The sequence below is a fragment of the Strix aluco genome, chromosome 1, assembly GCF_031877795.1.
Source record: "Strix aluco isolate bStrAlu1 chromosome 1, bStrAlu1.hap1, whole genome shotgun sequence".
Lineage (NCBI taxonomy): Eukaryota > Metazoa > Chordata > Aves > Strigiformes > Strigidae > Strix > Strix aluco.
In genome coordinates, this window is record NC_133931.1 from 25,038,425 (window position 1) to 25,063,404 (window position 24,980).

General features: G+C 37.7%; 1 protein-coding gene across 1 annotated transcript in view; it reads right to left on the minus strand.

Annotated features, from left to right (window-relative positions):
* Nucleotides 1–24,980, minus strand: part of CPQ (carboxypeptidase Q) — a 162,538-nt gene that overhangs the window by 19,108 nt on the left and 118,450 nt on the right. Inside the window, exons 6-7 of the mRNA XM_074815439.1 lie at nucleotides 22,094–22,185; nucleotides 11,890–12,091 (exon numbers count right to left, since the gene is read on the minus strand). Coding sequence (XP_074671540.1) covers nucleotides 11,890–12,091; nucleotides 22,094–22,185 — 294 coding nt within the window. The remainder of the gene's footprint in view (nucleotides 1–11,889; nucleotides 12,092–22,093; nucleotides 22,186–24,980) is intronic.

Consider the following 24,980-nt stretch of genomic DNA (forward strand, 5'->3'; position numbering starts at 1 on the left):
ACTTAGATACTAGAAAAACCTCCCTAAGCACTAAGAATAGCACTAGGACAGACCGGGCTGGTCTATAATGTTTCCATTATGGTAAATCTTCAAGAACAGCATAAACAAATGTGAAAGAAATGACACAAGAATTGGCGAGACCACGCTGGAATGGAGGATGTTTAGAGGCTCTCTAGAGACCTTCTTGCCAGCTCTGTGGTTCTTTGAAATTTCATCTGTTTGTACGCATTTCTGAAATAGCTCCTTAACAGACTACAAATATTCTTTCTCTGGTGCTTGACTTGACCCATGGCTACAGCCAAGTTTGGCCTTCAAGGCAGAGAGAAATTCAGGATCACTATTCCAAGTGAACCTTGCAAGCAGCGCTAAACTAGACATCAAACTTCTGGAGCAGCCTTGCTGCATTTTATGAACAGAAACTTTACATCAGAAAAATGTCCAGCTTCTAAATATTTCACATGAACTGCAATGTATGTGTGTGTGTAAAATAGAGCTAAAAGTCATTCCTCTAGAAGTTTCCCATTTAGGGAGTACAAGGCATAAAAATTTTTGAAAATCACTTCCGTGACTTCACCTGTGCTAAGTTTGGTTTTCATTTCTTCGCGTCTGTCTCCTCAGAGATGAGCAAGCAAGTACTGATGTTTCTCAGCCTGCTCCCAGCACCTTCCACTGTGCTTTGGTTGTTGCTGTGGGTTTGGATCTGGGGAGGGGGGGAAGCAGGCAAGGCAATCCAGATAACCCCTGTTTAGGTAAAACCACTTTACTTTAGGATTCTTCACAATAACCTTCATCCTCATACAATTTTAGTTTTTCTGTCTTGTAGCTCTAATTTACTTTGGTAAGTTTGCTTCCAGTAGCTTCCAGCTGGTGAGGTGTTTGTACATTACACATCCCCGAGGGAATTCGGGATAGCTGTAAAATGCCAGTACTCTAAACCCTCATGTCTCTGCTTGTAGGGATGAAGAATCTACCCTTTGAGAAACCAAGCTGCTCAACTTCTTTCCCCTCCACAATGCCATATTAATGGTTTTGAACTGCTTCCAATTTGAAAATCCATAAACATTTTCTAACACATGGATGATCCCAACTGACAAGCCCACTGACAACAAACTTGCTCTCTTAGTAGCAGATGAAGTTGTACATTTTTAGGAGTAATCAGGAGTCTGAAGACCAGAGTCTGAAAATCCCTTCTTTCAGCTATTTCTTTACTTTAGCTTTCTTTAAAAACAGCAGCAACAACTACAAACATTCTGCTGTCCCAGAAGGTCATTGCTTGGGTTTAATATAGTTAATAGAACTAAACTGTTTTAAAATCCAGTTTAGCCAGCTAAGCAACAGGAAAAGTGCCCATTTTCTTTGGTGGATTTCCAAGCCCTATACGGTGATTGAGATAGTGCTCTGTCATGGTCACTGCAAACAGTCGAGAGCCGTGAACAGACTGTCCCTGATGGATAATAATTCTCAATTAGGTTTTCTGGCTCTTTGGATGGAGAATTTGAATAAATTGCTGCTCGTGTTGAGGTGCATGCTTTGTTCTTGTAGACAGATTTGTTTACATGTCCCTAAAATACATTTGTAGGAAGCTCCTTCCACATATGATGCTATTGTCTTTATATTCATCCACAGTATTTGATCAGGTAAAGCTCTTGTGCTAAATAAATGCAAGGTCTGATTCCAGCAGAATACAGACCAGCTTAATTAGGAAGGTATTGAAGAGTCCTTCCTCTTCATTGCACCTTACAGACAAAAAGTAGCTCCTCAGCACCCCTCAGGTAACTGCTACCATTAGTGAAACTGGGGAAGCATAAATTGTTCAGTGATGATGGCAGCTGATGTCAGAGTTGGCACAGTAACCCCATACCTTCTCTCTTGCACTCCTACACAGCCCATGATCCTTTCTTGAGGATTTGCCGCTACAAAATACAAATATTCAGTTTCTTTCACATTTAAGTGTTCTTCTGTGGTCTATTTCATGGCTGAATTGACTGGAATTATTGCTTGAAAATGAATATAATGCCACCGGAAAGAGAGTTATCTGGGGAAAAAAAATGGTGCTCAATAAATTCTGCTTTTCAGAAATTCAGTAACACTGTAGACCAAATCTGTAGAATCAGTTTTGAAGACGAACAGATGGGTTCCCATTCTGAAGTTTATAAATGTTAACAATGTCCTGGAGAAACTGCCACTGAAATAATTCTGAACTTGCTCCTTTAAGGAAGATGTCTCTATAAATGATTTCAGAGCTTTGTATTTGCTCAGATAGGTCTACTATCAAAAGCATTCTTCAGAAGCCTCAGACATTTACACCTAAAATGTCACCTGCAAATGAAAGCGTGATGTGTTTGCTGCTTAAGGAAGGGACGAGTTTCCTGAGTAATATCTGTCACTAAAAAGCTTTCTGATCCTCGCTTCAAACCTCCAATGTGCCCTGCACAGCCAGTCAAGGTGTTTTTACAGCCTCCTTTCCATGTAAAAGTTTTAGATTGCTTGGGAAAAAATGCTGTGCAAGTGCTATATTATTTGCTATATTAGCTACAATGAGTAATGAAAGCATAGAAAGAAAGCAATCGCTGTGGTTTAAAGTAACTCCTAGGCCTCTGCCTGGCAGCAGAGTTGGGGAGACGGGGCAACAAGTACTACTCATGGTATAGGAAGATGAAATTAGGGATTGTTTAAGTAAATGAAGAAAAACCAAATTAATGGTACTGAATAGGCTGCATGAGATAGCTGGCCAATGCCACTGAGATGTTGCTTTCTATCATCTCAGAAAAGTTGTGGCAATCAGGGGAAGAACCCAATGACTGAAAAAAGGCAAATGTTATGCCCGTTGTAAAATGAAAAGCAGAAGGATCCAGAGAACTGTAAGCCAGACAAACTAACCTCAGTCCCCAGGAAAATTATGGACTGGAGGGGTGAAATAAAAGTGGGTGGAAAACTGACCAGACCACTGGGCTCAGAGGGTAGCTGTCAACAGTTTGAGGTCTAACTGGTGGCTGGTTATGCATGGTGTAACTCTCAGGGTCAGTGACAGGCCAGTACCCTTTGCATCTTCAGCAATGACCCAGATGAGAGGGATGGCCTGTGTCTTCATTAGATTTGTGGAAGAAGCAGTTGTGCATGCTGGAAGGCAGAGCTGCTGTTCAGAGAGCTCAAAATGCAGACGTGGCTTGACAAGGACCTCAGAAAATTCAGCAAAGACAAAACCAAAGTGCTGTACTGGAACAGGACAACCCACTGCAACAGTATGGGCTGGAGGTGCACTAGCAGGGTAGCAGCTCTGCAGAACAGGACCTGTAGGCCCTGCTGGACAAGAGGCACCAGTGAGACCTTGTGGCAGTGAAGGTCATGTATGGGCTACATTAGCAACAGGGTAGCCAGCAGGTCCAAGGAAGTGATTTTTTCTAAATATTTCATCTTCTTTTGGGCCTTCAGTACAAGAAAGATGTGAACAAAGTGGACAGACTGGACTCACACTAACATAATCACCCTTGCTGGATGATCATCTTGTTCTCATTGCTCTTTATCATTCCAATAGCAATTACATCAGCTGTGTTTTGTGGTAATTTCAAACTTGATTCCAAACTACCAATGGAAATTCTGACTAGTTGAGGATGCACCAAGCCCTGAAGAATCCTATTAGAAACACTCATCATATGACTTCATATAGGAAACTACTTGGAGAGCTGCAAGCCAGATCTTAATCCATTTAACCTGTGTCCCTCCCATCAAGAGCAGCTTACACATGGTCTTCCTGGAATGCTACCGAATGGTTTATTTTTTATTCAGTTTTCAGTACTGATGCCATTACAGTTTGCTTTCCAGGAACAAAATCCATGAATCCACAGAAATTTCTGCTGTTGTTCCTAACAGCCGAATATTCTGGATCATTACACATTTGGTGAGAAATCTCCCAACATTTCCACACTACAAATGTGTCTTATTCTTCATACAGTCAAATTCCAAAAAGGTTAAAAAAAAAAGCGGAGTGAATCACATTTAGCTTTCACAATTTTCCCTTGGCAAACACTTTCCACCTCCAACTTCCTTACAGAACAGAAATTAAAAACTTTTTTTTTTTTTTCCATTTACTTCATTATTTGCATGAGCTTCAGTGAAGTTGAGGACAGTTCTAGGAATAACGTTTAACTAACTTGTACTTCCAAACTGCATATTTAACATGTTAACACTGTGTGTTAATGTAGGACACTTGGTTTTTTAGGATCAACAAATGGCAAATGCTTCCATATGAAAAGAATATTCCCACCCACAGAAACAGAATTCAGCTTTCTTACACAGCAAACAATAGAGAATTAATACGACTCTCAGAGGCACAGCCAGAATAAAAACAACCACACCCCAAATCCAAATGAGATTCTGAGTTAGATATTTTCAGTGCTTCTTTTCTGAGACAGAGCATTGTCTCCTACTAACAAGGTGAGTGGCAGGAGGAAATTTAATGATGATTTTTGAAACATTTAGGAATTTTGTGTGCGTACAGAAGGAACCTATTTAGTAACAGAGTCTTTTACATCAATCCACCTCATGTAATTTTTTGAAGAGTAAGCATCTAAAAGTAAGGAAAAAAATTCAACCTTACTGATATTCACAGAAGGAACAGTGACAAAATATCTTTAAGAAAGAGAGGTCCGCTAGCCAAAAAGTGCAAGAACCATTAGAAATTATGATTTTATTTGAAACACCTTAATTTAAGTTTTAATTACTAGGTTAATGAGCTTATTTAGTATTTAGTGTTGAATGCACTGGAAGAATTTTACTTCTAGGATTCTAGAAGACAGTGTTTCAAACTAATTTATAGTAATATTCATATAAGATTACTTTAAAGCTGCTTTGCCTCAGTTTTTTGGAGGATAAATTTAAGTGCTATGTAATACCAGCTTCTTAACCCATGTGCTGTAATTCTTAGCTTGTGACCACCAAGAAAACTTTGCCAAATAAACTGCATCACAGATACTGAAGAAAAGACAATAACTAGAAACAATGTTCAGCAATGTATGATAGAGTTTTGCAAATATTTTTGGTTTCTCAGTTCAAATTTCCTCTGGGATTGTCAAATTAATAGTTCTATTTTTTTAATTCTTTAGGATTATCTAAACATTGTACAAATCAAAGACAAGAGTTTTTGATATTCAAAAAGCTATTCTGTTTGAAATGGGTGAGGGTTAAATGGGGAAGGAGGAATTTCATTACGGAAAATGCTTGTAAGATTTACTGGCAGATTCACTGATTTTTTAAGGCCAGCAAGACCCATTACCATCTAATCATATCTTCTGAATAACACATGGCAAGGAACCTTGTATTTGAATCTACTGCATCAAGCTCATTTCTCCTGGCTGAATTACCCTTTACTTTTTGAAGGACACCCAAGCCTTGTTTTACACATTCAAAATGATGGTGAATTCACCAAATCTGCAAGGTGCTTCTGTAGCTCACTAACCTTATTGGAAGGAGGTGTTTCTCCTAAGGTAGAAGGGTGCTGTAATTAGACAAATCGCTTCCCAGCTTAATATGTACATTGTAGTTGAGTCATCACTTAACATAGTTTTGCATAAATGGAGAGAGATTTTAATGTCTCCTGTTTCTCACTGTAAAGTATGATTTCTAGACTTTCAAGTCTTCCTGAAGCTCTTTTGTGATCTTGTTCTCACTAAAATGTCATTAATAGAGTGAAGTAAAACTACTTAGTACTGCCTGCTAGTAATTGCAGCATTTGCTGTTGATTGTGTCAACCTTTTTCCTGCTTAGTATTTCTATCAGTGTCTAATAAATTACTATTAAAACATATTACTGAACAGTGAGAGTTCATAGTTAAGTTAGACTTCAGCAAGTTCATTCAGAAGTAGTCTTCATTTTTGCCAAATAAGTGTGAATGAGCAGTTTTCAAGTATTTGCTACAATCATAAATTGGTTTTCCCCAAAGATGACACATTATTTTTGACTTGACATGACTGCCTGTGCCTCACATCAGAAATGTACGTGCTGTAATGAGAAATATATTACAGACGCCCTCTTAAAACTACCAGTAAAATTTGCATTCAGGCACTGTGCCTAATCACCTAACTCCATCCCTCTCTCCAACAGTACTATCCCAGCTGAATAGCTTCATAGTCTGTGTCTAGTCTATGTGAAACAAAAAACCTTGCAATTCTGATGCTTCTTGTTAATTATCAGAAGTAGCCCAACACTCTAATATGCCAAAACAAGACTCTAGCCCAAGCAGAACAAAGGTGGAAAGAATTGTATGTTCAAGCTTGTCTGGTAGTCAAATAGCATAACTAATAAGAAAACATACCATAATTTACAGACTAGTCTTTTCATTAAATGATTAGTCTCAAAGACTATTAAAAGCAGAAAAGGTCATATGAAAGGCTAATATAACTGAGATATTACATTAAACTGTGAACCTTTTAAGGTGTCCACCTTCATAAAAAGTTTCAGCATATTAAATTTATTTAATTACTCTAGAGTAATTTCTAATTTCAAAAGCCTATTTTTATGGAACAATGATAAATTAGAACATAGATGAATTATTTTACAGATTAATACACACAGTTCTTTCTGCAATCAAGATTTTAAATGGTTCTAATAGCTATAGCACTTGTAGGTTCTTTAAGTGCCAAGCAATTATAATTGGTCACTTAGCATACTGGTTTAATTTAATACCTCCCAAGTTGCAGAAAATTTGACTTCTGCAGTGGAATGCACTCATTCACCATATTTCTTTTCAGAATGATAAGATATTTAAAAGGAAAGGAATGACCTGGGAAAAGCAATACCATATTGCTAACTATCACACAACCATGCCAGTATATGTCAGACTTACTGAGATCAAGACTCCAGGCAAGGCATAGGTGTACACCATAAGCCCCTTACCCCTCATTTCCACAACAAAATAAATCAGGCCCATAGTGGGTGGCACTGGCAGTGTGCTTCAACACATGTCCAGAGCAGTGGGAACTCAGCAAGTACAAAAATGTGGCACCTGTGGAGTAACTAAAATTGTCTAAGGACTTATAATACTATACACAAAGCTAGTTCTGCAAGTAGTGTTCAGGAGTTTTGTCCAACTTTTTGCTCCATGAGTGAGCAGGAGACATTTCACTTGTGTTCATCATTTGGTCAAATAACTGGAGCTTTCCATGTGACACCCTACACTAAACACCTCAGATCATGAATCACACAAATGGTATGTATTGAAGTGAGGAAGTTAAGTTTAATGTCTATTTTTAAGGAAACCTTTTTCTCTTTCCCTCATCTTGTAGGAAGGTCTTTATCAAGTGCAACATTCCTTACCTGTGCACAATCTAGCCAAAGGCTTTTCAGCATTGGTCCATGAAGTCCTAGACTATGTGAATCTGATTTTTCCTCTTTTTCTTTACAGTTTTTATTCTTTTGGCAATAAAAAGAAACTGGATCCAAAGAGTATGCCCAAGTCTGTGGACAGTATAAAACAGGCAGGCTGAAGGGCAATGTTGTATGCATCACAGTGGATTATCACTTCCAAACAGTGATATAGCCAAGAGTGAACAGAGGTTATCCATTTATAATTTGGGAAATATAGAGTTTACCGAATTCTTCATGCCCAGCTGGCAACCTCAAGTCAGGGAGTTATCCCATGGCACCACTTTCTCAAACATGCCCCTCGCTGACACTGGGCAGAGAAGCAGGCTTGGCTCAAGCATGCTGGCAGGCTTGCACTGGAGTTTGGTGCTACAAGGGATGGATGATGGGGACAGGGGGATGAGGAGAGAGTATGCTCCGGAAAAGGGGTGGAACTGAAGGATTTGACCTCTTATGTAAAAAGAAAGGGAATTGTGCATGTCAAAGTCTGGTGTCTAAGGCCAAAATATATCTTATTGTAGATGAAGGTAATAAAGAAGCATTATGAAAATATAAAAATGAGAGAAATGATATATGATAGTATTTGTTTGCCACCTCTGAGAAAATGACTAATAGATTGGGTTAGCAATGAATTTTTGATTTCTGAAGAAACATTAAAGTTAGATGAACTACTGGTTTATTAGTTTCTAGAAGAATAATTCCTCCTCTTGTGTAATGTAACAAAAAAGCAAGACACCATCACTGTGGAGACAGACACAGCCAATCATCAGGGTTCAGAGTGACATTGTAAAAAGGAGTTTTACCTTTAGGTTATTGGTTGAATTTTAAATAGAGAAGTTGCCACATGCATTTGGGGACTTGTTTGATGTCCTGGGTCAGCTCGACCTCAAAACCAGCTCAGTTTCTAACAGACAAATGTTCCCATCATAAGCACTGCAGCAACAGATAACCTCCCTGACAAGCCTGGCAGAAAGGATCATCCTTGAACCAGCTCTCCTGGAAATACTGTGTCACAACAGCCTTTCCTCTGCAAAAATAAGAGAGCACCTGTTTTCCTCTCCCCTAACACCTAAACCTGAACTAATGTTCACTGGATACTGTAATACAAACATAATCACTTCATTCCCCCTTCTCATTTTCTGAAGGTTTGTAGGGAAGGCTGACTCAGCTTCCTGGTGCTATTACCTTAGGAACTGGTATAAATCATGTTCGAAGAATCCTTGTGATCATCAGACATCTTGTTTTTTCAGGAAAAATACCTGAGCACTGGTCTAGCAGGGCTTGCTTAATGTTTTTTAACCCTTTCAGACACTGAAGAAGACTGCTGTGAAAAAGCATGCAAAGAAACCAGACAAATAAATCCAACCAACCATCTCCCCATCTATATTTGCAAATTCTGGCCAAACTTGAATAGGACTTAGTGTTGGAAAGGAACAGCTTTACGTGCCACAGTTTAGATGTATCTCTAACTAAAAACAAATACGTAATTGAACCTTTAAAAAGAAAGCTGATGAAGATAATTGCATAATTGCATAATTAACAAAGGAGCAGTCTTAGGACCAACGGTCACCTCAAACTGTAAAACCACAGCATAAAAAACGACACCACAAAAAAACCATTTCATTTGATTTATGTTTCATGAAAAAGCAAAACAAATGTTATCCAAATATTTTCAGTAGCTGAAAACTATCACTAGAAAAACATAGCTACAGACATTCCTCATTGCTGGGCTGAACTGTTCTCAAAATAATCGAATGTAAAGGCCACTGATGGAAATATTTCTAATACTCTGCAGTCACAAAGCATTAAATTGCTGTGTTTGGTGCAGATCACCTTGCTTGTGCTTTAGAGGTATTACTTAAGCTTCAGTCTGTGGTTTGCAAAGCACTCTGAACTCTCTTGCCCTATCTCATCCTAAAATCTCAGAATAGTCACTGCTGATTTCTTGCAAATACGTTTACGTAACATTACAAATAACTTTTCATTGCAGGCCCAGTAAAAATAAACCTGCTGGAAATAGCAAAGAGTAAGGAGCCAGAGTCACTTCGCCTGTCTCAGGAGCAGCTATGAACAGCTCTGAAAAATATACATACCGTTGCCCTCTGGATCTTTCAGACCAAAAGGAGCAGGAGGAGCAGAATTTTAATAGCATCTATAAAGGTGAATCCCAGAATCTATTTAGCACAGAAAAATAGAAAAATTCTAGAGAAATTATGTCAGAAACAATTCTTATTGTTCAAGAAGCACACCATATTTTCTCTCACTGTTGCAGAAACAAAGCCACCAAGTGTATTTTCAAGAAAATATTTAAATAAAATTGATGAAGTGTCAACACTTGACTGCTTGTTTAAATTGGACAGAATTATAAAAGCTGTTACAGTGTGTTCAATTTGTTCCAATGTTATTATATACCATAAGGGCTCATTCGAGCAGTGAGAATGCTGCAGACAAGGCGTGAAGATTACAAGATGTCTTAGACTTCTCCCTAGTACAGTATGAAATACAATCTAAAGCAGCCAAAATTCTTTTAGTGGAGCTAATTCCTTCCCACTGGGGCTCAATGGAGAAAAAAAGAATCACTGTTCCTTTATGCTGCAAGAACACTTTGTTATTTGCTTAATGGGAAGTTAAATGAATCAAAGCTTCAGACAGCAAAAAAACCCACCATCAATTAATGTGTCAAATTTTTAATAAGAAAGCAAATCAGATTTAAAAACTGAGGTCTCAGTTCTGATGTATTTATATTTTCCAAAGTTTTAGCTTATAGTTTATGATATAGTTTATGCTTTCTGAGGACTACAGATGACTACAGGAGAGGGCTCCTGTTTCTGCCCTGCTCCCACTGAGTGTACTTTACACACGTAGCCCAGGTGACTAATCAAGAGGATCATGACAAGCTGTAGCTGTTTATGCTCCAGGTGCACCTCAGCTGATGAAAAGTGGTGTACAAGAGCTCAATACACACTGCCATCACAAGCACCACACACATTATCAACCGAAAACAAGGCATTTGAATGTTAAATTTTAATCTCTTCTTCCATAATCTGTCACACTCAGATGGGACGCACAATGGAAGTCTCCAAGGACCATATGTAATGCTCCCAACATCTTACCTAGGAAATAATTCTGATACACTTGCATTTTCTAAACACAGCCTGAGTGTTGAGTTCTCATATTCCAGCCACAACACAAAGTTGGTCTGAAATTCTCAACCAGACATCTTTGCATGGGCTCTTCCAGACTGTGGAGGATGATGCATGGCTACAGCCTCTCAGCAGCGCTCATGATCTCTCAACTCAACTCAGCACATGCTCCTAACACTCATGTAAGATGCACCCGCAAAGCCTGGGAACCCGCGTGCACACCAATGTCACAGCTGTATGACATTGCACTCAACAGCTTGCACCTCACCAGGAAAGCAGCACACCAGCTGAAGATGAATCCCTACCTGTTCACAATATCCCTTCATCCATACTTCTTGCCCAGCATAGATATTTTGCTTTGAGAATTAGACATCCATACATTTTTTGAGGCAGTTAACTTTATGGTATCTTTGTACACCCCAGGTGAGTGAGAAGTAAAGGGTTCTGATCATAAACAAGAAGCATATATTCCATGACACACTGTGTCTTCCACAAGACCAGGTAGAAACCAAGGCAGTTAGTTAATAAAATATTAATAGATTCTAAGCATATAGTAGCTACTAGTAAAACTAGCATGAGAAATGCACCAGCCTACTTCAGTCATAAAACACCAGAGAAAAAGAACCTTAAAATTTTAAAACTGATCATAATTTTTTAAATATCAGTGTTATGAAACTTTTCTTTCTACTATTATTCAAGGATGAAAACTACCATGTAAATTCACTAAGGGTTTACCCAGGCTGGCCTCTAACTGGGAGTCTTGTGATCTGCAAGTCCCCATGTTAGTGTGGAGTCTCCTGCATGGGCGGGCTGCCAGTGGTGGATCTCTCTCACAGTTTGCAAGCCTCTTTGCCAACAAGCTGCTCCTCACTGGGAGCCAGATACAATACTCCAAACAAACCCCTAAACCACTTCAAACTTTGCAGAATTTTACCCCTTAGCACACCTTAATGCCCCATAACGTTTTAAATGTCACATCTCAAAAACATTGTTTCTTCAGCATATAAAACAGAGAGAAAAAGCCCAATATTTCAAAGTCAAAATAATAATAATAAAAAAATTATTTGTTCTGCATTGGAGAATTCCCCTCTGCCTTAGTTTACTATTTATAAACCACCAGTGTGGGATTAATTATTATAAATCCTTAAAGCTGAAAAGAAGATTTTAGGCATGTTATGCTACGTATAATCTAGACTATTATTAAACTGCAGCTCAAATGCACTTTATGTCCCATTTCTGTTGGTCACCTTTTAAGATTTCTGCATTTTATCTATGCTAAATTTTACTCCTTGAGAGAAAGCATTTCTTACTATTTTCAGAACAACAGACCACCCATCCAACATGCCACTGCATGGGAAGAGTGGTGTCACCTGTAAAGCACACTCACCAGGGACCCCGTCTCTCATCCAGTAATTGATGTCCGTTCCATCTGCGTCATCGTAAACATCCGTAACATTGATGGGCTGCAGCAGAGTCATGATCTCTTTCATGATGTCCCGAGCTTTAGCATTGCCAGTAAAACCCAGTCCAGATGGCTTGAAGGTGCCCTCGTCAGACTCCATGACAATATCGAAGTTGTTGATATTTTCCTAAACATGTAAGGAAAGAAGATATTGTTTTGATTGTTACTTTAACTGGCACCATATACTGGATTCTAGATGTCAGTGAGCATACCATAACAAATTTAAGAGGCAGAGCAACGCTTTTTGTGACTGTGTATATATAAGCATAAACGAAGGGACCTAGTCTTTCTGTATGAAAATGCTGAAACAGTTCAAGTTCAGTTCTGAGGCATCAATATTCTGTAGGAGCCACAACATGACTGGAGGCTGTCCCCAAATAATTACTGTAAGACTTCTGAAGGGCCACCAAGAAAGGTAAGCCATTACCACCAGTTTTCACTTGCAGCTCTCACTTTCCTCTCAGACCTGAAACTCAGAAATTCTCTTGCAGTCGGGAGGGTATGCAGTCTGGTTAGCTTTAAAATTAGATGCATTCAAAGCCTGCTTAGACTGTGAAAGACATCTCATTTAAAAAAAAAAAAAAAAAACAAACCAAAAACAGCTGCTGCCTCTTCAGAAATACATTCTTTTCAATATACCATGTAGTCAACTCTGACTTCGGTTGGAGGACTGAAACGCCAATGTTCCTCCTGACCTGAAGGAATAATGTCTATTTTAAGGGAAGTTTGTGCTTCCATGGTAAGTCCTTACAGGAAACATGAAATTTTAAGATTTTGTGTACAAATGGCATAATAACATTTGCTTTTAGTGAGCACTTGGAAGATTCTTTTCAGCTAATAAAACAAAAATTAGCATCCAGAGCCATTTATTTGCTTTCCATATACTCAGAATGCTCAGTCACAAAAGTTTAATTGGAATAAAATACTTAGGGACTTTACATAAAGGAAGGTCTCACTCTTTTTGAGAGGCATGTAACTTTTTTTGCAAAATAAAACAGTTTATGGCCAGGTCAGGCAAGAAAAAGATATACTTCAGACTATCTTGAATGTGACTAAGAGAACTAACTGCAGGTTTTACTCCTATGGCCAGATCTCATTCCAGAATTTTATGGCTGTCATGGGTTATTAGAAGAAAATCTTTACAAGAGATACGTGATAGGGGTGAGTAACAGATCCATGTCATTAACAGCTCACATAAGCCTACAATTCAGTAAAGACTTCTTTCACATTTTTCTGGATATAAAACTACAGGTGGCTGTGAATGTGATATTAACATACGTTTTCAGAAGTTCTTTATAGAATTTGCCAAGAACTGTGTTTTACACTCTACTTTCCAAAAACTTTTCTTTTCTGAGTGAAACAAGTTCTAACACAGCAGAGGTATGCACTTCTAACTTAGAAATATATCCAGCAGTTTAAAAATTTAATAAAAAATCTCTGCATACGATGAAGAAACTGCTTTAAAATAACCACGATACCTATCCACCCATCCAACTACTGGAAATCAAGGTGGAAGTAACCAATGTTGTCACCAATTGGCAGTTGCTATTTTTATACAATGAAAAAAACTTCAGGTTATAAAAAATTAAATGTAAATGTATAAACCATTAAATATGGTAGCTAGGCCTGCTATCAAATGCAGTATTACAGGTCATGAGCCTCAACATTAAACTGTGATTCATGGATGCTCTAAACATAGTGGGAGAGAAGCAGGCCAGGAAAAGCACACTGCACAGTAAAAGGGACCAATGATGCTCCAAAGTCATCACAAGTACAACAGAAACAATGTCTCAAAACGTAAATCTTCTTTATATCACAAGCCCAAGGAACAAGACTTAAGGAAGACAATACACATTTTGGTGTGCTAGTGAAATGCCAGTGAAAGCTAACTTAATTATAGTAAGCCCTGCATAAATACCATGATAGAAATCATTCAGAAATGGCCTCTTTGGCTGAATCTTTGAAGCAGGACTTCTGCTCTTCTTTAGAGAAGCTGCAATGAGTAGGAGCAAGTGGAAGGGTATGAGTAAGGCAAGTGGAAAGGACTATTCAGGACAGCAAGGTGAGAAGAGCAAGTGCAGGAACAGCTCAGATGCTGAGAGGAAATCTCACCTACCACTCCAATAAACAGAATTACTAAGTTCCAAAACTTCATAAACTGCTAGAATAGCAGCATTATTGCAGTCTTCAGTTGTGTTTTCTCTTATAAATGTTTGCATGTGTTTTTAATATGAAACTGAGAAAACAAACCACCCACAATACATTACACCATATTCTTGCTCTGTAAGAAAGCTGTTCAGTCCTGAGAACGTGCTGGAGTGGCACGAAAACAGGATGCCCTGGGGAGAGAAACCAGACTCACTGGGGGACAAAAAAAGAAACAGGTCACAACTACTTGAAGTACCATGTGTCCTTGAGAAAGCTTTTCCCCTATTTTGTCCACTAGAAGATAGGATTAATTATAGAATTATTCGCTGTCGAGTTTTAAAGTTGCAATCTTAAGAAAAAGGGGGTTAGGTTGGTTTCACCATACCCATTTTTGTACATGTATATTGGCATTTCTACTTACACAGAAATAAATACATGCTGGAAAATATGCTATAGGGAAGATACTCCCTTGTCCTTTGCCCTCTATGGTGCAGGAATAACTGGCACTTAGCAAAGCGGAGTGAGACTGTACATTTCTCCCTGGACTAATTCAAGGGAACAGAAGAACAAAACAGTAAGATTTTATAAAATAACTGCTCAGCTGTTTCCTTAATTTTTACTCACAGTGAATGTATCATTTAAATAAGCATTTTAAACTTTTGGAAAGTAATCCCATTTGCTGAATCTTGATACTGTGTCACTTCTCTTAGCTCATACCAGAAAATTAAATCTTGGTGTAACCTGCTGCCTAATTCTCTGAGCATCAAAATAGACTTTTATCCTTTACCTTCCTATGACTCGGTCATAGAAGAGGTCACCTCTCTTTATCTTACCATGTTTAGCTCTTTGACTGAATTTTTAAAGGAAACATTACAATAAATACTGCATGGGAAAACTGGCTTTCTATAGTTTACTATTTTCATTGAATATGCAAATAGGCACAAACCTTGCCAATACTTCTCCTATTTTTAATTCCTTTAATTCCTTTTGTTTGCTCTATAAACAATCTATTTTATCTCTGTTAAGCAAAACTAAAAATATAAAGTGATTCTCATCTCTAAGGCAAACACTTGAGAACATGAAATTACAGTCAAATCTTTTCAATTAAGAAAACAAACTCTTGTCATACGCATGACTGATACTTCCATTGGTGGGAACCTCTCATCTAGCATAGATGCTGGCAATCCCAAGCAGGTATATCCTACAGGTAGTTACTTATTCAGTCAAAATCCCAGTTGTTAATTCTTACCAAATGTTAAACTAAACTCTAACATCTCATGACTAATCTACCAAGTCACTGACTGCAACTGTGCTGCAACTGCACTGACTCCTCTTACCCAACTAAAGCAGTGAGATACCTGAAAGAATAAGGGAGGGAACAGTTGTCCTAAAAGCCTTCAGTAATTTAGGGCTATTTAAAATAGAATGTTATTAGTTGTCCATTTACTGGTTTGCTTTTTCATTCAACTGAGAAAAATCACCACTTTACAGGGAAAATACTAAAGTCAGTAATGGCAAAGCACTGTCCTTGACTAATGGTTGCTTTGTTCCAGTAATAAGGGACATCAGTTAACCTGACAGTGCATTTTCAGCTTTCTGTTATTGATTTACACTTAACTTCAGGAAACAGCAACACTTGTATTCCTGTTTCCCAGTATTTGACTCAGAGTAGTTGGGCTCCCAGTATAGCATGGTGACAAACGTGTTGCAGAACTTACAGTGAAATGATGGTCATCCCACTTGCAGTACTAAAAGTGTGTTTAACTCAACATCCAGGTTTGTCAGGCTGGCAACTAAGATTACAGCAAAGACAAAAGAAAACACTGGAAACACCTAAGCGCATGTGACAGCTGGAAAAGAAAAAAATAAATAATATGCTCTAAGTATTTAATAATATGTAAACATGGTGTAGTGTAATTTTGAGTTACTGTTTAGAATCAAGATTATTTAATGAAGCTAAACAGCATAAATGGAAACTAGAGAAAAAATACCAGAACAGCTGTTAGGAAGCAGAGATGTGCCAGCATCAAGGCATAATAACCACCAGCCACAAGCGTGATCATACCACTCACACTCTTTCTGAAGGAAGACAGGGAAAATCAGGAACACTGTGAGTTAAAATTTTTTTTCAAATTACCCTATCATTATATGGGAGAAAGATGCTGTAAAGCTGAAGATTAGCACAATTTTTGACAGATGACAAAGTATAAATAAGGTTCATACTTTTGTTAAAAGATGAAATATTTTTCTGCCACATTTTGTGGGTAAGCAGCCTGTAAAAAAGTCCACAGATTTTATGGCTTGTTCTCTATAAGAGTTACAGAGTTCTGACCTCCAAGAAGCCAATGATAAAAGTCCCAGTAACTTCAACAGCCCTGGAGCAGGATTTGGTTATGTAGTTATTAGCATTGCACTCAGTAAAAACACACTACTAACATGTCTTGCCTTCTATAATACTGCTACTGTTTCCTCTGCAACCACTTGCCAGCACTCACAGAGATGACCATTCAGTATTGTAAATTCTCTGAGATGATAGACAAGAAAAAGACAGCTCTGAAGACAGCAGCATGCTAAGTATGCATCAGATTACCTGAAGCCTTGTCTTGGGAGGCTTCTTCTTTGACAAAGAAGATACCTGAGAAACGCTCTTCCTGGAAAATGTTCCATAACTTAAACCCTTCTACTGCTCAAACACAAGGGTATCAAAACACTATGACTCTGAATGACTGTCCTACCACTGTCCTTTTTTGAAAGGTTTTAGGTATTCTTTTGAAAATGGGCAACACTGCCAAAATTAAAAATTGCGGTTTACATCTTTCAAAAAAAGATTATTTGTACTCTTTCAGTAAGCAAATGAGTACTGTTGTAACTTTCAATAAAAGAGAGATGAAAATAAATTGGCAACACCTTAGAAAGTGTCACAGCTAATATTTCCCGGTTTTATGCAGAGCGCTTTTAAGTTCTCATCTGGGTAAGAGATGAAATGTTAAAATGAAGTCAATGAGGAGAAAGTTCATCATGGTGAGTCAACAAGAGGCAACAATTTTTTGTCCTGCACAGCTGTGGGGAGTTTGGATAAAAGAAGCCCAGCTTTCTTACAGCAGAATATCCCACAGCACCAAGGATCAGGTACATCTGCCTGGGGTATGAAAGCAGAGCAGCTACCCTCAGAAGATGTCTCCACCAGTTCATATGTTTCAGACGGCAGCTCTGCTACTTGCATGAGGGAAAGGGAGGAAAGATGCAAAGACAAAGGTTCTCCTAACACTAGATGTGTATGAAATTTGCCTGCATGGAACGAAGGCTAGGCAGCCAGGAGACATGCTGTCATGACTGATTCTGGGTCTTCCCTGCTTCAGGCAAGGTAAGAAATCAACCCGTTTTCGTGTTTTAGCAAAATCTGACTTTCTCGGCAGTTTTCACTAGAAATGTGACACTTCAATAATAAGAATTGTTAATTCCTACTGACCTAGAACCAGTGTAAAATAGAATTGTGTAATTATGCTAGCTTTACTGTGCTTAATACAATCCAGGGTGCCACTTAAATGATTCTGGAGAATAGAGTGCAATTATTTTCTTTTTGTAGTTTTGTAACCGAACATTTAATTCTTTATGCATTTGTTTCATTTATCAATGAAAGGGATCAACAAGACAGCAGTGGTCAAAACAACCAGCAGTAATTTTACAGAACATTTGATTACAGAGAATATTTCCTGAGCACTCAATATGTAAATGGTCAACATATTTTTCTGGGATAAAAGAACCCACATTGAAGTCCTTGATGTGTTTGGTTCAAATCAGACATCAATCCATGTCTCATGTTTCACTGGAGTACTTGGTACCTTGGGAAATAAACAGGATGTTGAAATACATAAGATTTCTGAAAACTGTGGTTTTGAGAAGCCAATATTTTCTGGGGAAGAATCATTTCACCTGAAAGCTAGAAGAAATTTTTTGGATATTTGATTCTTAGAGAAAGTAGTTCATTAGCAAATCACAGTAGAAACCTCATGTGAGCATCAACAAAGAGTACTTAAATTAGCAACAATGGGATACCTGCATTTCAGAAAGTCCTGTTTTCATGCAGACCCAGTTTGGGCAAAATATCAAATCTTCTTGGTAATAAACACAAAAAAGAAACCATAGTAAACACTGGTGATTGATATTTTTCATGAAGTTAAACCTTTACTAAAAAGTTAAAATAGTGTATGGCATTTGCACCAGAAATTTAGGTAAGTACTGTAAACGTCATTAAGATAGGAATAAAATCATGCAAAAATATTTTAAGAATGCTTTCTCTAATGCGGTTTGAATTAAAATCATAACATATTAATGCCTCCAATGACCACAACAGAGTTACTAAAGTAAATTTGAATGTGGCCTAGGATCCCTTAGTCTTCTAATTACAGAATGTATTTGCTTTTCCAGGAGATTGTATGCAATACTTCTATTCCAAAATAAATATTATCAGCCATTCATAGTCCCTTAATTCAGCTCAGTAAATAACTGTAACCTTAACTTCATGGTACACAGATCTTTCACAGAAACTAGTCCAAAGCAACAAAAAGGAGGCCAGATACTTCATTACATATACTTCTTTCTCCCCTCATGAAGACAGCATAAGAGTAAACATACAAAAAATGTAAAAAACCCTGCTGGAGGGCACTCAGGTACTGTTGTTAAAGGCTGTATGAGAATCTGTACTGAACAGCTGCAACATGAGTTCCTCTAGAATTACTACATTCCTTCTGCTTCTTCATTCAACTTGGAAGGGAAAGCAGCAGTTGCAATGTTTCACATTTTTTAAGTTATTAACTGTATTGTCTGTACAAAAGAGCCTTACTCAGCAACTGGGTCACACAACACTAAGCGCTGGGCAAAGACTTCAGATGCAGTATCGAACCCCAAGATCTGGAGCCTGATTTACCCTTAGATCCTTTAATTTCATTACCCTTCATCAAGATAAGGAGTCTTTACTGTAAAGGAAAATCAAGCCTTTTTCCAGTCTGGGATTAAATCTAATTATTGGCTAACAGTTGAAAGCAGTGAGCACCTCAGCAGGTATCTCCTTTGGGAGCAAAGGTGCTGATGATTTGCTTGGGAGGCTTCTACCCCATGGTCAAAACTAAGCAGATGCTCTGCGATGTACTAGTGGGTAGTAGGTACCCCTGCACTAATGGAGGCACTAAAACTGCTGGACAATATTTGGCTTTCCATTCTTGGAAATGTCTTAGAAAAATTATACAAAGGAAACAACAGATGAGGACTATGAGATGCTCTCCAGAAAAATATTTGATAAAATGAACGCACAGTTGCATGAGTAATCTATGTGTCTGAGTTTATTCTGACTGCAGCTGGGCAAATGCCCTTTTCCTAAGCATCTATTTACTGGATGCTATCAGAAACAGGAGACAGTGCTAGACTGAGCTTTTTGGTCAAGCCAGTATAGCAGCTCTTATATTCTCATAAAGCTCTGAACAGCCAATATATCCTATTGCTAGAGTTAATAATCAGAAATTATAATACTGGGCTCTACAGAAAAACTTGAGTGATATAAATAATGCTATTATGCAGGGATATGAGTTAATTATTGGCACCATAGTAAAACCACTATGCTGCTTCTATCTCAATTGTTTCTGCAGTAACTTATCCACTTTCTAGCAGTGGCAACCTACAGTGACAGATGAGGAAGAAAGACCTGAAATTAAACTGAAAGAAATAATAAATAAGCTACAAAAGTAAGAGTATTTGTACTTGTCCTGTACTACATTGTCTTCATTTCTTCTCCCTTGCCACACTTCCACTGACATGAGGAGGTAATTTACAATGTCAAGAAAATCCATGTCTGTCTGTGCTGAATTACTGCATTCATATTTCTACTTGTTTGTAGCGAACTAAAGTCATAATAAGCCCAGCTATGTAGATGAGTCATACAGGCCATTTTTCATTTAGCAAGGCGTCTTTAAATACCACTCTTAGTTAACTTGTACTCATTACCATCAGCAAGCAGTGTTTGTGCCATACTATCCTAATTGCAAGAAATTTGCGCAAGTAAATCATTAAAAGGTTAAGTTATTTTTCATGCTAAAAATAATGTACAGTGTTCATCTGCTTTATTTTGTTATTATGAGTAATGCAATGTCCTATAGTCATATCAATTTATAATTATGCCAGATCACATGGCAGGGGGGAAACAAGAACAACAAACAACAGACGGATGTAATTTCTGCTTAAATTCTCCATGTAAATTACAAACTCCTGTTAAGTTTGACTGTGCTTTCTTCAGAGAGCACAACACCCAGATGGAATCACATCAGCAGAGCAAAAACTGTGACACATCTTTGTCTCAATTTTTTTAAAAGCAAAGTAACCAAATTCCTTTCAAACAACACCCAGCCTGCTTTATATTTCCCTATTTGATCTTAAACCTGCTTCATGATATTACTTCTGAATTCTAGAGACAACAGTGAAATACACACATTTTGGCAAAAGATGAGAAAATTTCATATGTTGCTGACAACACCACCATAGGATGGAGTTTATTGTCCAACTTGAGAATCTACAGAGGTGATGATACATTTCTCATGAGCAGTGTGCACCAAGCACAGAGCATCCCTCCAGCTCCTCCAAAATGCACTTCCGTACAATGAGAAGCCTCTCTTTCCTGTGCTACGTATTCCAGAACATTTCATTCTAGTTTAATCCTGCCAGACACCACAGTACCAGTGGTAAATCCAGAGTCCTTAATACATACTAAACTGCAGCCTGCCACCTCCCTGAATCTGAGAAAGCAAGCTCTTAGGCACCACTTCCAAATGAGAGAGCTCAGCTACCCCTTTAATTTGGAGATGTAAGGAGGAACAACATTATACATGGGTAGTTAAATACACTTCTTCAGTAATGTTAAGCAAGTTAGTGGGAAATAACTGATTGTTCATCAATTAACCAGAAAACCATAACCATTGTAATGTTATCTCTGGCAACTCTATTGCATATGCAAACTGATTTAGTTTTGTTCATCACAATGAATTTGATTCAAAGTGAAATTTCCATTTATTTGTTCTGATAGGTTGCTTACCATTAAAAACATACTCTTAGGAATTGCTTGCAAGTCTGCTTTCATACTATGGTACAGCAGGCAACTTCCTAAACACATCTGCATTCATTCTGTCTCTGCCTTGGATATATTAACCATTGCTGAGAGTAATACTACTAAATTAGGGAAAAGAATAAGATAACTACTTTAGCTTAGTTACACAGGTACAGCATAATTTTTCCAGGAAAAAAAACCCCACACATATTCCAAAGACTTATCTCCAAAATAGTTTTATGCAACTGCCCTTTATGTCATGATGTACTTTGAAAAGGCAGCTGTTGGCAGGAGAGACAGATGTGACAATACACATTATTTTTATCTTGATAACCAGTCATACAGTTTGTGTGTTGCTTGCATCATCAGAAATAAACCATTTAAAATGTTCTAGAACCCATAAAAACAATAATTGGCAAAGAGTATTTTAGATTACACACTATTAAGATAAGATGGCAAAGAGTTTTCTTTGTATTATTTTATCTTTTACATTGTAAGATATTGTGGGAAAATGCAACAAAGCAGAAATATATAAGGCAAACAAAATTTATTTATATTGCCAACATATGTGGACTATTTGTCATTCCTTCTCAGAAAGATAGCTATGTTTGAAAGCTATGGTAGATATCATCATGAAATATCTGTTTCAAACAGTTTTGTGACAGATCTTAGGTCAAGTGGAACACATATATGTGTGGCCGCATCACTTTCTCTTAAATGTAAAATGACATTTACATTTATGATCAAAACCAGAAAATATGCTTTCAGGCAGAACTGGAATCACTATTTTCAGTTAAATATTAAGCTGAACATTTTGACAAAAATAATATGCAAATCACAAGACCAGGGAGAAATGTGCTGTCAAGCAAATAATCTGAAGACATTGTTCACCTTGTGCAACTGATAGTATTGCTCAGCACCTATTCCTCCTTGCTCTTCTGCTGTCCATAGCACCAAGCGCAGAGTCCTTTTTGGGCGAAGTCCTAAAACATAATTTTAAACATTATTTTTGGTACTAAATATCCATATATTTGACCATTTTTTGTATTGGTCTCCATCCTCCAATGGATGAAAAGCCTGAGTTTCCATTCAGTAATCTCCATCTTCACCAAACACAACCTATTTCAAGAGTGGGTTTTGTTGTTGAGACTACTTTTTGCTTGTTGGGGGGGAAGGACTGGCATTCAGGGAGAGAGACGAAGTGAGGAAGGAGTGGACTGTTGTGGTGCTGCTACCAGTTGCAGTAGCACAGAGAAGCACATTTTGGGGGCATACTGTAGGTGTCTGAAAACCATAACATAAAATAACTACTTTGATAGATTTCTGAGACATATGCTGCTGTCATTGTGGTGGTCTCCAGTAACTAATGTGCATCCGCTTTCAGCAGATCCAAATCAAATTTTCATGAGAATTACCACTGCTTTGTCATGGTTAATTTATTACAATTAATTGAAAATGAGCTGCTGGATTTTTATGAGAAATGTTTACCCATTTCAGGAACTGAGGGGCTCTGCAATATTATTTTGCTTTTTATCAGAGAAATGAAAAGCAACAATCTGGAATCTGAAATCGGCTGCTGAATGCATGCACAGCTTTTTAAAACAAGGCAAACACAAGGCCATTTTCTATTTTGCTATGGTAGCTCAGTAAGAAAGATAAGTTCTCAGATAAATTTTGAAACAATTTCTGCCATGGCAGAACTGAACAGATAGAAGTTGTTGCCCTTTATTTATTTGATTGATTCTTTTCATAAATTAATACATTTGAGACATCAAATCTGAGAGCATGGAAGAGCAAACAGATCAAGAATAGTGTGCAGTGTAATGCTAATTATGTTCAAGCAAAAATAAAGTCCCAAAACAAACAAAAAACCCCCCCAAAACAGTGAGGAGACTATCACAAGTGATAAAGCATAAATTACCACACATACTTCTGTGCTGAGGAGAAATAATATCAGTATCACTGTCAAATCTTACTTCATTTCCTAGCTGAAATGGATGAAGTTTACAAATAGACCTGACCTTCATTACTTTTTTTCTCTTGACACAATGAAAATCAACTGAAGATTTCTTTCTCGAAACAATGTGCTAGCAGTCCTCATAGCTGAAGGCAGAGTATACAAGGAATACTCAAAATCTGAAGAAAACACCATGGATTTTCCAATATTTCATAACGAAGGAAGTGCAAACAAGTGATTTAAAGGTGTATTTTCTAAATGTTGATCTGCTGACTGTAAACAGAAAGGTTATCAAACCTCATTATTTTAAAGACAACCCACCCCACACACATCCCAGTGGATTCCCTGCTCTTCTCCAAAATCATAACAGTACAGGATTAGCCTCCTTTGCTTTTCAGATCAGCCAGATGGCCAATGAGTTAAAATTAAGATAATAAAATAGCTGAAGTCAGAAAGATTTTAGACCCAAAATAACCACAAATGAGTCAGTGGCTTGGTTAGAAGAGGTGGCTCTAAAGAAGAAAAGGCACTGGGTATAAAGCATAGAGCGGCTGGTCCTGTAGCAAGGTTCCAATTGGTACTACAGCTGAAGTAGAAGATAGAGGTGTGTTTGTCGTATCATAAAATACAAAGTACTGAAGCCCAGTCTACAGCCCACTGCACCAAGGCTGTGAAAGCAGCTTTGGTAGGAAATGCTTGAGATGGGGGAGCAGCATCTCCAGCCTCCTCCCAGGCAAAAATCAAGATGCTTTAGTCTGCCACTGCTGCCCTAATGGGGACTCGGGTCCAGTGATCAGGGACATCATGTTCAGATCAGATGGGCTTTAACCCCAGTGGATCTCTCCTGCTATGCAGGACCTTGAGAAGGTCTCAGCTCACTTGTGGGAAAGAAGTTTGAGATTCTTATGGCCCCCTCCTAGCCCATCATTGCATCTGTCCATTAAAGCTGGGGAAATAAAAAAGCCCTGTTGAGCTTCAGTCTTTCCAGTCCTGGAGGTGGCATTATCAACTCTTCTAATCTCACAGATTTCTGTCAGCAGATTCATTTGTGAGTTGTACTGAAATTAAATGGGTAACTTAAAAAAAAAATATATATATATACATATATAAAAACCATGGAGACAGTTAAATACAAAAAAAGTCTACTGAGGAAAATTTAATTTCCTCATTATCTTAATTTGAAAATGATAAGTATTTATCTACCTCTTATTAAAACCACAGCTATTCTGATCAAAGAACATCAAACAAATCTAATATTCACCAACAAAATTGCTAAGAATATTGTCAATGCACATTTTTATTAAAAAGTATGGAGTACTGTACTTAAGTTACTTTTTTTTTTTTTTAATAATGAAGTTTAACTATTTTGGCTTGCTTCTTAAAAACTACTGGTTCCTAAGCAAGGTATCATCTCAACAAAATCAGAAGTCTTGAAGATCACAGCCCAAATAGGTATGAAAAGGCATGATAAAATAGTACTTGGACTAGAAAACTATGTTCTGTGATGGGTGTACTGTGTGGAGGGTAGGTAGCAAATTCTAAAATTAAGGTAAACTGTTTCACAAATAAAATAGTCCCCTTCCCTTTTTATCTATATAAATGACATATTACGTAGTCTAAAAAAAAAAAAAAAAGAGGATGTCAGAAGAAAAACAAATTGTAAAGTTACCCAGACCATTTAAATAGATCATTTTGGCAAAGTGCAGCAGGTTGTAATGGCATTCATTGATGCATCAGTGCAGGGATTCCCTACCATGTCCTCCCAGGGTCACTGGGATCTAAGATTATATAACTCAAAGTTGCAGAGCTCGGCACCTGCCC